The 16,665-nt window shown below is 34.2% G+C and overlaps 1 protein-coding gene across 1 annotated transcript in view; it reads right to left on the minus strand.

The window, feature by feature from the left end:
* DNAJC1 (DnaJ heat shock protein family (Hsp40) member C1) overlaps positions 1-16,665 on the minus strand; it is a gene marked incomplete at its 5' end in the record, with an annotated part of 111,396 nt that overhangs the window by 52,497 nt on the left and 42,234 nt on the right. Inside the window, 4 exons of the mRNA XM_082307061.1 lie at positions 1,601-1,691; positions 11,524-11,617; positions 12,683-12,780; positions 13,674-13,839. Of these exons, the coding sequence (XP_082163187.1) occupies positions 1,601-1,691; positions 11,524-11,617; positions 12,683-12,780; positions 13,674-13,839 (449 nt within the window). The remainder of the gene's footprint in view (positions 1-1,600; positions 1,692-11,523; positions 11,618-12,682; positions 12,781-13,673; positions 13,840-16,665) is intronic.

A 16,665-nucleotide genomic window follows, 5' to 3' on the forward strand; every position in this document is an offset into this window, starting at 1 on the left:
CCCAGCAATAGCACTGCTATGGCTGACCAAACTAATTCCGTGCCAAATTTCAAACTCTGCTAGTTACAGGTGGTGACTCTCAATCCTTCCTCTTGTTCCCTGCCAGGAAGCCTACCACGGGAGGGCAGGATGCCAGCCAGTGAGGCGGCCGGTGAGGCCTGGACCCTGCTCACACAAGTGACATTGGGTCCCCTGGCAGACATGGGGGTCACACGCCACGTCGCAGCCGGCAGCACGACAGGGGACAAGGTGGTGCTTCCATCAGAGATCAGGGGTGACCTGGAGAGGGAATAGTGCCAAACCCACACCTCTCATGCGTGGGCACTGCTACTGGAGGTAATAAAAAAAAGTGACTCTCACGTGACACCTGGCAGAGGAGAAATACTGAAAAGTTCACACGTGGTCTTTCAGTGAAACACAGGAACATGCACACTACAATTTTAATGATTTTATACTTTCACTTGCACTTCTGTTTTCAAAAACTAGTCCTTTCAACACAGTAGTTCAGAGATTTCAATGAAGAATGTATGCCAGCTATTTTGAACAATGGCAATACGTTACTATCTGACAATTTAACAAGTTTTTAATAACCCGAGTCAAGACCCTTTTCAAGGGCCCATTTTGTGGTAGGTATCTCAAACATAATGGCAGGCCTCCCTAACAAGCATTAAATGCACTATTTTGCTAGATTTGGCCTGGGTCCACGATGCTCGCTGAGGTGCTGAATGTTATCCATTTTCTCAAAATAGATTCAGCTACAGATAAGTTAGGAATTATCGCTGAAACTGGATCTCTCTGCTGATTTTACAAAATTAAGCTATTTTGTAAATATAAATAATGCAGCTGTATTTTAAGTACTCAAACCTAGTAAATTATTATAGGGCACTCAATGCACTTGTCAGAATAAAGGAACTTAAAAGCATGCGCTTAAGTACAGTAAATAAAGCAAGCACGCATATACAAACACAGACAAAAAAACTTTTAAAATTGTCTTCAGAAAAGGGTAGGTTTAATCATTGGCAAAAGCTGGCAAAAGCAAATAACTGAAAGAAGAAAAGGAAAAGTCACCTATAATTATTCTGAATACTTTATTAAGGGAAATGCTAATTGCCTTCTCTGGTCTTTTATAAGAGTGTAAAGACTTAAAGGCATTTATTTCAACAATAGCATGAATCCATCTCCGAAGTCTGCATCCATGCTCTTGGAAATTCAAATTATGTTTAATTTCTATCACCAAAATCAACTTAATATGCACAAAAGAATTCTTAAACATAATATTTTAAAAATATTTACAAAGAGAATACAAGAATGTTCAAAACACAAGAGGTCACTTATGAAAATGTATACTTCAATGTATATTTCTAGCAAAGTATGCTTTTGTTGCTACTATATAACTATCACCTCAGTTTTATGCTTCTATAGGAACAAGCCAGTAGCAAAATTAGTCACAAAATTAAAAGCTTATTTAAATTTAACAGCAGTACAGAAATATATAAAACACATATTTTAGAAGCTTATAAAAATATTTGTTCACATACATCCCGTGTAGTAGGTATATCATATTACATCTTTGTTTATTAAGACAGTGGTAAAAACTCACTCTGAAGTGTTTCAAGTTCAGCCTTAGCCAGGGCATCTTCTTTCGCCTTCATTTTTGTTTCTTTATATTCTACATATAATTGTCTGGCATCCTTTAAGAAAATGTTGCAATGGCATTAGCATCCTTATACAAACAAGTTATTGCAATGGCTCTGTTTTAAGTTCTCAATTAATCTCACAGAAAAGTTTAAGAGACATTCGTTTCCTTGAGTTACAGTAATTTTCAGTACAGAAAGTGTTTGTTTAGAATGTAGAATTTCTGTGTAATAAAGTTTCAAATGTAATAGCGTTGACATTATAGGCTATGATGCTCTTTGACAACCTGAAAAGCAAAATGGTTAGAAAAACGTTTCTGATCACTACCTACAGCTTTGCAAGAAGCCATGTGCCCACTTTGCTCCCATCAGCAATCTGGAAGTTCAAGGAAGAAAGAGTTGTTTTTAATTAGAGTAGTGGGTGCAGAGACAAATAAAGGCAATTGCTTGGTAGCAGTTGTCTTAATGTGAACTCATTATGATAACACTAAGTGCAGGTTCCAAAACCCAACTTGTTCACGTCCTCCCTTTTTTTTTTTTTTTTTAAACCAACTTCTACATTGCTATTAAAGTGTTGAAAATACATATTAAGTTTTTTTCTCCAAGGATTAGGTTAGATTCTATTCTGAAATCTATTTGGCAAATTTAGACATAAAACTACAAGTCCCATCACAAATCTCACAATAAGTTACACATTTCCAAAATCTGATGAATTAGTAATTATAGATTTGCATTGAAAGCTTTCCCATATGAACAATCAGATTGCTGAAGTAACAGGTATAGAGAGTTTTCTTACTCTCCCTTACCAGTTTAAGAGCTTTCTATACGCATTCAAAAACAATGAATAGAAATGCTGAAATAGACAAATTCTTATTTATTTCCAAGCATGCAGAACATCTACTGTATTAAATCAAAATTATTTATAGTATTAGATATAGTATAGATAATATAGAATTGTAGTATTAGATAAACCTAATTTCAGTTCCTTATAGCCAAAAATAATTTTATTCTTGTTATTATATTAACAGTCCCACTTTTTATATATAAAGGCCGATTTAAATTTTAATGTAGAATGTATTGTAAAACATCAGTAAAGATTTTTATAATTTTAACTATAATCCCATAAATTTGAACAAAACCTGGTCTCATTAAAAATGAAATACGACATCTGAATGAATTTTGAAAATAAAAACTGAGTTAAGCAGTTATTATTGCTGCCTCTAATGGTAGAAGTCATTGCTTTCTGCAAAGATACTACAACACAACAGTTGTTCTTTGCGTTATACTGGCATCTACCCCTTCAAGAATACCTGAGGGAGGTGGGACAACACAGGACAGAATCATGATCCAGCTCTGAGCAGAACTTTGGAATGTTTTGGAGACATCTCACTGATACAAGTCAGCGCGCCTGAAGAAGAGCTCCGACAAAGTCCCACAAAAGATCAGTAAGGTTTCATCTCCTTCCAAAATACCTCTTCTTACTCTCTATTTGTCCTTACATTTGAGCATGGGAAACGGGAAGTTACATTTCTTTGCCAGGTTTGTGTAGGAGATCACGCACACAGAAGAAATTTTAAAGACTTTACATAACATTTTGCCGCCGGAACATAGCAGATGAGAGCATCTCACATGCTTACAGTTTTGGTTTTGGGGATGGGGAAGAAGGGTTTTTTGGCGTTTTTAGTAGAATTTGGGCTAAAAGTGTGTAGGTACAGGAGGACTACCATTAACAGCAGGTATGAAGGCTTTGAGGAAACATATTCAGTTCACATGTTATAACATTGAATGACAAAATTAGGATCAGCATTGGGTCTCTTTTTGGTTTACCTGAAATACGAATTCCCTGCCACATATGGAAACTTTCCTTGCACTCTCCAGATTTGGACTATTTGCATCATTAAGAAACAGAAACAGCCATAAATGTAACGGTTAACTTCTGCTATAAGTTTGAGACGTTTGGGTTGCATGGCATACACAGGACTCAGACATACTGATATCCAAAAAATGCTTTTGTTTAAGGCTATGATTTCAAAATGGCTACAATTAACCGGCATTTAAATTTAACCCATTTGACACTGAAAGCCAATATTTGATGCTAAATTCTGGTGTAAAATCCATTATTGCTTGTGGGATCTCCAGACAGCAGGCACTAGGGGGTAACTGTCAATCTCTCCAGCACGTCAATCACGGAACAATTGGAAATGTGGCTCAGATGAAAATGAGACACAATAGCTGAACAACAAAGAAAACTAGTCAGAAGCACATAAATGAAATTTAGTAGTATTGTTGCTTTATAGATATAAAATGGATTATCACTGCAAATGGAGTAATATCCAGGTAACAAAGGCAACATTAGTCTTTTATATTATTAATCACAGTTTATTATGGCTGATACCATAATCACAAAAAAAGGGGAGACAGCACATTTTGAAGCACACATAAAAATGTATACATATAAAGTAAAGCAAAGGAAAAAACAATTTAAAAATTTCATCAAAATGGATTTTGAAGATTTGAAAATCAAATCCTTCCCACAAAAGCATAAGAAATGGCTCTACAGGTTGTAAAGAGAAATTAAAAGACATACCTGAGTAAATATTTTAGCCACAGACACAGACTATATAGGTGTTAGACCTTATAAGTCAAAATGAAAGAAACACTGGAAAACAGTTTAAAATAGGAAGTTCTTTGAAGAAAACTTCTGCCTTAACATAAATAAGCACATTTCAATTTACGCCTCATTAGTTTTCAACAGTATCAGTCTAAACAGGAATATTCGTTTTCAAGCATATTCCGTTTTGGTAAAAAGAGTATTTCAAAACAGATTTAGTTCAGACTTTTTACTTTTCCAGTGTGATACATTTAAGCAGTCATTTTGCCTCAATACAAACATTTTAGGGCCCTAAAAACACTGGCAATATAGATACAGCCTCTTCCAATCGAATGCTTCTTCCTAAGATTCAGTAATGATTTTTCTTTTAGAGGGTCTTTTCCCAAACAGCTCAAAATATGCCCAACATCAAAATTTTACATCTGATGTATACTTCACCTTCAACAGGTAATAAACATAAGAAAAGCAGCATTTTTGTCCTTCTGGGGGTGGAAAGGGGCAGAAGAAAAAGACACACAAATACAAAGCTTGGAACTGTTCTAACTAAAAGCTCCAGCTTACTTCATCAGAAATATTTTGTTCTCATTTGCAGGAGTTTAAGAAGTTTTCAGAAAAGAACATCAATGTAAATACACTACTTTACCATCAAAGCAGTAATATGCATGTAGTTAAGCAAAAAGAATAATGAAGAGGGCTAATATATGCTGGTTTATTATACTATGACTTCAAATATACACTTTCCAAAAATGAACAGAATGAAAAAAGAGTGTATTAGAAACGCAAAATTCTGCTATTAGTATTTCTAAATTGTATCTATCTCAACTGCCATGTATAGGAAGTTCCTGTGATTACCCTCATATTTAACCAAAAGTTTCAAAAAGTGTTGCAGAAGAAAAATAAAATTGACAAACACTTAATTAACATATTTTCAATATTTTAACCACAATTAAGAATGAAGAATATTGAAAAATTCTTATATTTCAGTTCCTCTTTATATCAGTATCATCTCGTATCAATAAATTTGAGATTGCCAAGACAAAGCTGCACTTGAGTTACACAGAAATACAGAAATCTTTGATACTGGACTTTTAAGGGTTTTTTTTTCTTTGTTTGTTTGGGAGTTTTGCGCTTGGGGTTTTGGTTGGGGTTTTTTTGGTGGGGTTTTTGGGTTTTTAATTTTGTTTTGGTTTGTTTGTTGTTTTTAAATCAACACATGCAGTATTTATTCAAACTGTACTAATTCTGGAACTAAAAAAACTTCAATTCTGAATAAGTCTCAGCCACTCCGGCCTCTCCTTGACTTCTGGGGTGGGTGATGAGGTTTTGTTGGTTTGTTTGCTTTGTGGGTTGTTTTTTTTTTTCCCCTCCCGTTAATCTTCCTGGCTTTCTGGTCTACCTCAGAAAGACTAGAGATTAGGAGAAATAAGGCAAACATTGGAAACAACTTGCTGTATTGGCCATACGTGAATCTTCATTACACATTTTATGATAGAATCAGCTTCACATTTTACTTCTCTGGGTGAGGGACTGATACAAACAAAATGCATTCCCTCAGAATTTACAGTTAACTGGAGACTTTCCCACAAGCATACTTAAAATCAGTATATTGAAATATTTTTCTTTGCATTAATTCTTTTTAAATCAATCTATAGACTTAAATCTTTGTATGAAGTTCTTAAATGAATTTTTTGTCTTTTTGAGTACAGTGTTCTTGTATAATTGTACAAAGAACAGAGAGATAAAAAGGAGTCAAATTAAAATTACCATAATATCCGACCTTCAATTTGCTATTTCTACACAATAAAAATGGCAGGCATTATACCACAGCAAAAACACTCTTTTGATGGGTTTGTAGACTAGTAATATCAACATGTTACGGTAAGAAATAATGTAAAAATAAAAAAAAATTAAACATTATGATTTATATTTCTCTTTAGCATTTTTACATGTTTACTCAAAGGGAAACTAATAAATAAATAGGAATTGTATTACTTCCTCCCTTATAATCAGAAAATAATGTTTCGACCTTGGAATAATACCAGGTGTGGCCAGGCTTTTCAGCTGCATACAGCCTGTGGGCAGCTGAAGCATGGTTCCCAAGCCTCGGACGCACCGGGTGACCAGCAGCAGGCTGTGCTAATGCAGTATCTGCTGGGTATTCCACATCCACGCTGGTGAAAGAAAGGCAGCCAGGAGGGGGAACTGAGGCCAATGCTGCAAGGCCTCCCTGGGACCTATTCACACCCCGTGAAGCCTCATACCACAACAGAACAGTACCATTAACTGAGAGCCAGTCTCGCCTTGTACACACAAGCAACTCTTAGAGCTACACTCCTCTAACATGTGTGCTGGGATATGCAGACATACAGTAGGTGATTCGAAGGAGCAGAAAAAAATTGGCTGCCACAGAACAACAGTCAATTAAAGGCAAATTTCTTTAGTGTCTTACATTTACTTAAAACATTTACTATGCAGGAAAGCACATTTTGTCTCCAAAGCCTCACACAGTACCTTGTTAGACGCAAATTATTTTTGCTCACTTGCATACACCCAGAACACTTGTTTTACCATCCACTCTCCTCTGACCTGCTTCTAAGCTTCTAATTGACCTCGGGGTCAAGAGCTTCATCCCTACTTTGGTTCTCCCAACAGCTGTGAAATAGCAAGAAACAGAGCAAATGGGCAATCACTCGTGCCACACATCCTGCAATTGCTCTCTCCCCACAACTTCTATCAATACTGGTGTTGTACAGTAAGTTGGGACACATCAAAACCCTGTAAAACTGGGAATTAATGAGATATTTAACTTTACTGACTGGGATAAATCCCTTAAAAGAAAAAAATCTCTTTTTTAAGGCATACGTTATTAAATGCAATAAATTTTACTTTAATCTCACGTGATGATTTTACATAAAGTCATATGGGAAGACAAAAACAACCCACATGAATGTTTGCTGACCCAATCAAATCTTGCTTAAAAGCTAACTTTGCCAAAGGAGATGCCCTGCTGGCAAAGCCTCTTGAGTTTAATGACACATTGCCAATCCATTTAGGGCCAAAGCTGAACCATCTCTAAACAGGTGTTGAAATGTAATCATGGATTAAAAGAAAACCTGACAAAAAAATGCCAAGAAATTAAACACCTCTGGGTCACTAGTTTGAATCTATTCCAGGCTACTAAATCAGCTACAGTAATTACCATCTGGTAGTCTACATAAAAATAAATTACTGGCCTTTTTGTTTTAATTCACTTCATGCTACACAAAGGTCTTTATAAACAAAAGTTTCAATTGTAATTGAAAGCTTTGTTGATAATCTCACTAGGTTATACCCAGTGCAACTACGTATCGAGCCTGAACTGTCTTCTGGCGAGCCACCAGAAGTTCTTCCAACAGTTCACTGCTAGGGTGTATGTGTTACACCTACACTACTATGGACAGAAGATAACAATTCTATTATCTAATAGATAATAATTCTATTTTCTGAACAAGAATCCATTTCTGTCTGAAACAAACAAAAACGCTTTCTGCTTCATTACACTCAGGCCAACAGCAGGCTCATAATTTAACTAATAAAAAACATTTCCCAGTGCTGACCGGCATTAATGACGTTGGTGTAAAAATAAAGACATTCATTGCTAAGCTTCACCACATCAAGGTGGAGGAAAAGTATTTGACAGGAACACTAACGAACACTCCTATCTTCAGTTTTCTGAAGGAAATATTTTGTGAAGAATAATTAACATTTTTAAGAAAGACGACTTTTCTTAAGTTGTATGTCTGCACACCCAAAGAAAAAACTCTAGTCAGCTGTTTTGGGAATAAACTGCAATTGACATATGACTGTTCGCCCGCAAAAGAAAAGTACACTTAACACAACTGTCTATTCCGTATTCCATTCACCATTTGAACTGAAATTCTTGCACACTATATTTAGCTGGTTTATTTCTTTGTAAGAACAATTTTCAGTTCCAATAAGCATTTTAATTGAGTTTTGTTTCTTTTCTTTTTTCCTTCTTTATTTTTTTTAAACAAATAGCCTTCTTCCAGGTCATTCTCATGAAAGAGTAAACTATAAATGACCTTAGAAACAATTTGCATTCTTTTTCTATCTTTTTCTTGAGCCTGCATTATAAGAATTAAACTTGGTAATAGTCAATGTAATTTACACTCCACTTAATGTTTCTTTCACACCACAGATATTTGATTTATGATACATTTTATATATTCTTTTCCTTTGGCTTCTTCAAACAAGCTTAAAGATGCTGTTTTCAGCCCCAAATTTAACTAAACTAAATGCATGGATATAAAAGCCTATATAGCCTCTCTCAAAATACAATCGTCAACCAGTTTAAAAAAAAACAATCAGTTTTTAGTTTCTCTCATCCTCCTCTCTCCATTTTTCTTCCAGTTTCTTGACATAAAATGCAGACTACGATAAAATGGCATAGGCCATCACAAGGGCATGCAAACAAAGCATTTTTCTTCAGTAAAGGCCCACCTTAATTATTTTAAGTGCCTCCTTCTGAAATCTGACATTTTGAAGGAGGAGGGGAAGTAGGAGAAAGACACTCAATTGGATAAATGAGAGCCAGGCATGGGCAGAAGCTCAGCAACCTGAATCCTGAGACAGAGCTGTTGCAAGTAGAATATTCACATTAGCTGATGCGGGGAGAGATGGATGCTAGGTAAAAGCAATCAATACAAGAAGTGGCAAAAAGTTTAAATTGACCTCTCCTTGTGGCTTTTGTTTTATTGGTTTTTGTTGTTTTGGTTTTGGGGTGGGGTGTTGTTTTTAATAAAGTTGCCTTTGAGGAAGAACTTGTGTACACAGGTAGGTGGTTTTGTTTCCTTAATTTGAGGAAGCAGTTCAGCTATTTCACTGACAGGGCTTTGAAAAACTCAGTGGCAGAAGCAACATTTAATTAAAAGTATTGCTAACTCTTACCCTTTTCTGTCCCAAATGGGGTTCATTTAAATATGGATGCATTTTTAGAAGTTAATCTACAATTGCACTAGTTACAGATGAATGACAGCAAACTTTGAAAATAACTTGTTGGCTCTTAAATGACTGAAGAAATCATTCAGATTAACTCAATAAACAATTAAAATCTATAGCAGCCATCCTTATATCAACCACTGTTAACACCTTGTTAAACAATCTGCATGCGTAACTAGCACATACAACACTAATGAATATCTGTAGGAGTCTTATCTTCCAGATAAGCTGCCCTAGTGATTCTACTCACACTAAAAGCCTGAAATACTCTGAAATCTCAAGCCTATGTTGAAAAAAAAAAAAAATAAAGCACTTATAGTCAAAACAGGATCTCTACCACAGTATAATCATGTAAGTATAGCTACTTTTCTGTTATATGTTGGTAATTGCAACTATAGCAGAACTTGCTAAAACCTTAAATACAAGCCAAAAAGAGCCCAGAGCTAGCTACAACATACAAGGTATCTTTTGCACTGTCATTTCAGAAAACATCTCCAGCATGAGGTCACTGCTGCTCTTATGCTCTTCAGAAGAGATAATACTTTTTTAAGTGTTGTTCACTAATAAGCTGCAGTAATTCATTCCAGGTACCTGAAGTCCTGAATATTCTAAATATTGAAGATTACTTATATTTTATTACATTTTAACTTACATAATCGGCAAGTCATCTTAAACAACAACAAAACAAACCCTGGAGTTAAGCAGTAGTGTAATTTACATATGGGGCAATTTACTCTAGAACCCTGTCTCTTCGCCTCCTCCTTGCTCCAAAGCCTTCCAGCTCTGAATTCTTCTACATCCTGCTTCCCCTGCCACCAAACCCCTGCTTGCTGGTCTCCAATTTTCCATGAGTTATCGGATAGCTGTTTTTTCCACTACCATTATTTTAATGGATTTAAAATCCACAGCAAGAGGTATTGGCTAGGTGCCTACAAAGCGCGAAACATCACTTTTGTTGTATTCGTCTTTTCTGCCTATTCTGACAGACGTAGGAGCTGCTTTTTGAACAGAAAATCTGAAGCGTGTTACACTAACTTCTTAACAGACTACCTTAAAAATCATAAAAATGAGAAAGTGACAGCTTAGAAAGATTATAAGAAGTCCTAATTTAAAATTCTTCATGAATCTTACTATATTCTATAATATTTTGAATATTTTGCAATTAAGGCAAAAGGGAAAGTACTGTAATTATGAATAAAGTTTCAAAAATGCAGCAACAGCAATTGCTCAACTTAATTCTTTTCCATCTGACTCACCACAGTGTGGGATAAACATCAACTCTTAATTTGGCTGCAACAGTTGATTTAATTACACACCATCATTTTTGCTTTAAAAACTTGCAAAAAGAAAGGTTTCTTTAATAAAATAGCCACACACTTCTGATGAAACTTAAAAGAGGAAGAGATACTAACTTTTGCATCTCTTTGTAGGAAAGGTTAAAGGCTATAAAAATTGATGCTGAAAGACCAGACTTCATTGCATTTATAATTTTTACAAGCCTTTTGCGAACAGATTAGGAATTATGAATTATATGCTTTTTCCAGCTTAAACACAGACAGAAATTGAACATTGATGGTATTTACACTATTTATACTTCAGAATTAATACTCAATATTTTTGTAAACCAAAGTAAAATCTACTTTGCATTCCCTGATCCATATTCATTAGCAGTGACATTAAAAACAAATGGGTGTATTCAAGGCAAATGAAAAGAAAGCACATTTGACATTAAAAAAGTTATTCTGATAACTGATCTGACAATACTTACACTGAATGAATATCAGCTAAATTTTACAGCTTATAGTGTTAGATTAAAAAACAAACACAACCATGGGCAAGTCTGCCACATTTATGTTTATAAATTACAACCATACCTTTTTTCCTTTACCTTAGTAATTTCAGGTATCAATTTATATTGTCATTATCTAGTGACTCACAAAAAAGCTCACTCAATCAGAAAAAGTAATTTCACTCTTCCCACAAATTTAAATGACATATATCTGCTATGAAAACATAGCATTTGCCTATTTGAGATAAAAATACTTTTGTTAACAGATCACTTAAAAGACACTGCTATTCCTTATTAGATGTATGAACTTACAATATTAAATTTGCCTCCAAAGACTGATTTCTTTATATATATATATAAATATATATATATATAAATATGGTATGTGCTTGAGCTACGAAATTCACAAGAACAAGTGCTACACATCTGATTATGCATAATAACACCATCAAGAAAAATAAAGTAATATAACTTAAAATCATTACTATTACCTGGAATAGCTGAGGTAAAGCTTTCACAGTGAGACAGAACCATATTCCCAGCTTGCATGGAAGTAAGTCATGCCACTGTGGTTTGTCCAGTATTCTGCAGTCAAATAAAATTGTAAGTTTTTCATTACTGCCACACAATCTCAAAGTCAGAACTTTCCCATTATCCTTTATGATGATTAGCACTTGTCAACTCCTATAAAAATGTGTAGCTACATAATATTAAAGATACATTTTGAATATTTAATTCAAAATACCTAACAGCCAAACTTCTAATCATTGCTGTATTTTAATCTCTTAAAAAGGGCCTTTCTTCAAGAAAATAAATTCATAAGCCATACAATCACTTCAGTTTAAAAAAACCCCAAACCAAAAAAACCCTCAAGCCTCAACCAAGTGTTCACAAGTGCTGACAACCAGATATGAAGACTGTAGCATAAACAAAACAATACATAAAAATTAATGTCATTTGCAGTTCACTAGAGCATTACTCGCTGATGTCATCAGGAAAGACGACAGGCAGAATGGTCTCTGATCTCCATCCTGCATTGATCCAGTTCATGCCCCTGCTGTGTGAACTATTTAAACCCTTTATTTCTTTCTATGAATCAATAGAAGAAATGGTGGTATCTTTTGGAGTGTCCTGAAAGTCACTATTTCTCTATGTGTTTCTTAACAAACAATGGTGTTAGAAGTCTTTACCAACACGCTTGTTTTTAAGTTAAGCAGATAAAAAGCATTAAATCAGACAAGCATTAAACCCCATAAAAAGTCCTTGCTTGGTATGGTAATAAACTAAAACTTAAATAAATTGAAATTTGTTAATTGTAATCAAAGGCAAAAATCTTCAAAGATGGAAGAAGTTTTAAAATCTTCTAAAATCAACTTGTAGAAATAATATCCTTCTATAAGCCAGATGCCATTAATCCAGCCTTAGTCTTTCGATTACTGTTGATCCGCTGAATAAACACCACACACTTGTTTACAAATCAAAACCTGAGAACACATCTACACTGGCACACTTTACATCAGCAATGGCTGTTACTATGAATACGGCTATTTTTCTCATAAAATAGTTCAAAGATGCAAGGAGAAAATGATAGAACTAAATCAGTAGCTGATAAAATATTTTAAAATGCGGAAAACGAGAGTTCCTTCCCACCTTTCATTTTTGTCTAGAGCTGCAAGTTTGGCTTCATCTGCACTCCTGCTGCCTGTTTTTTTCTTCTTCTCCCTCTTTTTTCTGCTAAGCAGTTCATCCTTGATGTAGAAAGAACTACGGTTACAGGTTATCATTAACATGTAAACCACAAATGTTACTGGGACTCTTCTGTGAAGGGTAAACAGTAGAGTAGCATTTATGCAAATGTATCTAGGGGTCCTACATGATTAAGTAAAATGATCTATCTTAACAATAACTGTTGCCATGGTATCCAGTCTTTAAACACACATGAAGTCCAGTTCTGTCACTCATGTGTATCTCCATAGCAATCAAAGTTTTCTAAGAGGAGAAAGCATTCAACTTGCCTCCTTTCTCATTCATCAACTTCAATAATGCAGTGGAAAATAAAAAAAGTAAATAGATGCTAATGTATGAATATTTTTCAAGTTATGCTTAGGTTTTTTCCTAGTCTACTAAGTGCAATAGATTTTTATATGACAAAAAAATAAAATAATCAAAAAATAATGTGGCTTGTACTGCTTACCAATGCCTATCCTGTTAACAAAAACCCAAAACAAAAAAGCATTTAGGTAAGAACAAAGGCAAAGCAAGTATGACTTTTAAATGAATAAAAACTTATTATTTTTAAACAACATTTAGGAAAACCATAGACACAACTACAGTAGCATATGATTCTGCGTCAATAGATGATAGAAGAGTTTTTATTCCTCTTCTTCCTTCCAGTTAAAAACCAAAGAACCATCTCTTGCTATTTATTACCAATTCTAGAAAAATTGTTTTTAGATTACTGTTTCTGATATGTTGAATATCTCATTCTATAACTATCACCATTTAAAATATAATCCTTTTAAATTATGAAAAATCCAAATTCAAAACAGGGGAAGTGGTAGAGATCCCTATAATATGCAAACTTCTGCAGGAAATTCAATACTAATAATTGAAGCAAGTTTGATTTATTACCAATACTTACCAGCTGTTTTTCCAGGTAGATTGACCAAACCACAGCATAATGACCCACTGTGAGTATAATGAACAAGAGTAATGCCAGCTCAGCATTGCTCATTTTTCTCACCCGCCTGTAGTAGAATACAGGCTGTCGCCAATCTGGTAGTCCATTGATCAGAATATCATCATACCTACAGTAGCAAATATAACAGGCTTTCATGGAGAGCTAAAAATGAAATAAGCCAAACCATCCAATTATAAAACAAAACAAATGATAACCCACAGACCACTTGAATAATACACACACAAAAGATCATTTAGTAATTTTTTTTTTTTTTTTAATAGAGCAATGCCTTGTTTTGTCAGCTGCTAGGCTTGCATCTGGAAACAAACAGAATCCAGAACCAAATGCTGGGGAAATGTATCTCGTCTTTTGCAAAAAAAAAAAAAAAAAAAATTAATTTGATTGCTCCTGCAACAGCCCCCTGCTCCCCCCCCCCCCCCAGTTCATTCACTTCTGAAATAACAGACTTCTAGAAATGTAAATGTGTTCTACCTGACCAGTAATCAGTGGGCAGGTCTCCACGACAGAAGCAAATAACAAACCACAAACTACTAAATAGGTAGCAAAGAACAAAAGTCTCAAACACTAGAAACCTTTTTTGCTTTTACAAATTAAAAGCACAAGTGCTGGGGGGAGGGGAGAGGTATCTTTGCTTTTGTTTTGTCCTTCAGTAGCACGATATCCATTAGGTAAAAATGCTGCCAGACTTAACATCCATTCTGTGTCAGATATGAATTTAAGTTAAAGGCTTGATTTTGACGTTAGAAAACAAAGTTCACCACAGCTAGACGATTTTGATTTTCTATTTGAAAAGCTGTCTCCAAAAATCAATCTATTTTAAAACTGTTTAATTTTACTAACACTACTGACTGTACAGAAACCATTTTATGACAATTTGTCAGTTTTTCTTCACACAAATGTGTTGAAATATCTTCGCATGTCTGGGGTCTTTTATTTACAGTATGTTATCACCAATTTAAAAATAAACAAGCCACAGACATGCAAAACAGATTTTTCTATTTGTTAGCTTTTCAGAGTAAAGTTTCAACAAAAAATCTCTACAGTAAACTCAAAAACCTGTATGTTCAAGATGCACAACCTGTTAATCTTAAATTGAACACAACTCATTACATATTCTAATCACACAGTTTCCAGAATTAAATCTGCACTGAAAGGCCTAATTTGGTGCAACACATTGACCAAAATATTTTAATTAAAAATATTCTGAGTTAGGCGCAGGCCTAATTACAGGAATAGAAATAGGGCCTATATTGTCATGCAGGTCAGTAGAACTCAGTAGTAGGTTTTTCTCAAGTAAATTGACCGATCCAGGAATAATAGCGCAGCTGCTAAACTGCCAGTCTTGACATGTAAATCAATTTAAATGCAACAACTGCACTAGCTACTTTGATAGTTATTAAATTGATACCTTGGAGATGTACTAAAAAAAATTTCCACGAGCAAATTCATTTTTTTAAGGAGAAAAAGAGGCAATGGTTTTCAATTATAAAAATATACTTTAATTCAGCGCATCTAGAAAAGCTCGCTTCTGATAAAACATTTGTTCGAGTTGGCACTGTTATTTCTATGCAAAAGATTTAACACCTCAAGATTCTGCAGTGTTCTGAATGCTACCAGAAGTAAGAATTTTGTAATATGAATTTATCTTCCATGCCAATTATGAAAATCCTAAGATTAATAGCCATTAATGTAAAATTTGGAGTAATAACTTTTTTCCTTTCCCAGTAAGTCAGAACAAATTAACTACTTATGCCTTAACATATACTATGTTCAGAAAAATTGCTTAGGATATTATTTCAAAACTAAAACTTCTACTTAACTTTTTGTGTAAGAATTAAGTAGAAGTTTTAGCATTTAAAAAATAATAATGCATTTGCTAAACATTTTATTGTTAGAATACAAGAAAATATTTTACAAACAAAACTATTTTTAAAACAAATTAGGTTAGAACAAACAAGATATCACAAAAGATGCCCTTTGTCTTAAAGCTTCAGAGAAATATATGTAGAATCAAGACGGAATTTTTTTTTTAATACTACTATACGTTTATTAAGCATTTGCCTTTCTTATACAATAAGGCTTGTTAATTGATGTACTGAAAATGTGGCTACTGATTAAATAAGGTCCGTATATGCTAATGGTAACAATACAGTAATACGTAAAACAAGATTGCAAACTAACGTTTGGCAACCACTTTCTATTATAAATTATCTGTTAAGAAAAAATAAATTAAGACAGCAGAGTCTCTTGCATTAAAGACTTTAAACAGCACTCTGTATTTACTAGGCTATGTCCGCTGTTCTGAACAACAGTCTCCAAGGATTAAGTCTCAGAATCAATGCTCTATTGATTTTACTATCAATGAGCATTATGGCTCACACGACTGGCCATTTTAAGGGAAGATAGCTTCTATTATAACCCACTTTTTAGAATATATACTGTTAAAAGATAAATCACTGCTTTCAATAGTAATTAAGCTCTGTATTTGAAAAATAAAGATATCAATGATTTTTAGGTTTTCAACTGGAAAATGATCCTACTGAAACTCAGAAGCTTCCCATAATTTTTAAATCTTGATTTCCAAATTTAGGATGTGGTTTAATTAAAAGCAAGTTTCTCATTAAAGAATTTCTTTACAGAAACCTATATTAACTATGAAAGATAGTTAGTTAATCCATGTGCATCAAGAACTACATTCAAAATTTAATTACAAAGCACTCTTCTTTTCACAACCTATATTAATTGTTACTCTATGTAAGAAAAAAAAAAATCAAGCTGAAAAGGAAAAATACATCTGCAGTATTTTTTCCTCAGACATATGTACACAGAATGCAGCAAATCTTTGACATATAAGTATGCCTGCCAGTTGTCTCTGAAATGTAGCAGTCAGCAAGCTAAAAAAACCCCAAAGCACCAGTACAGAAACAAAAAG

The sequence above is a fragment of the Platalea leucorodia genome (genome assembly GCF_965183815.1).
Source record: "Platalea leucorodia genome assembly, chromosome: 1".
Taxonomy (NCBI): Eukaryota; Metazoa; Chordata; class Aves; order Pelecaniformes; family Threskiornithidae; genus Platalea; species Platalea leucorodia.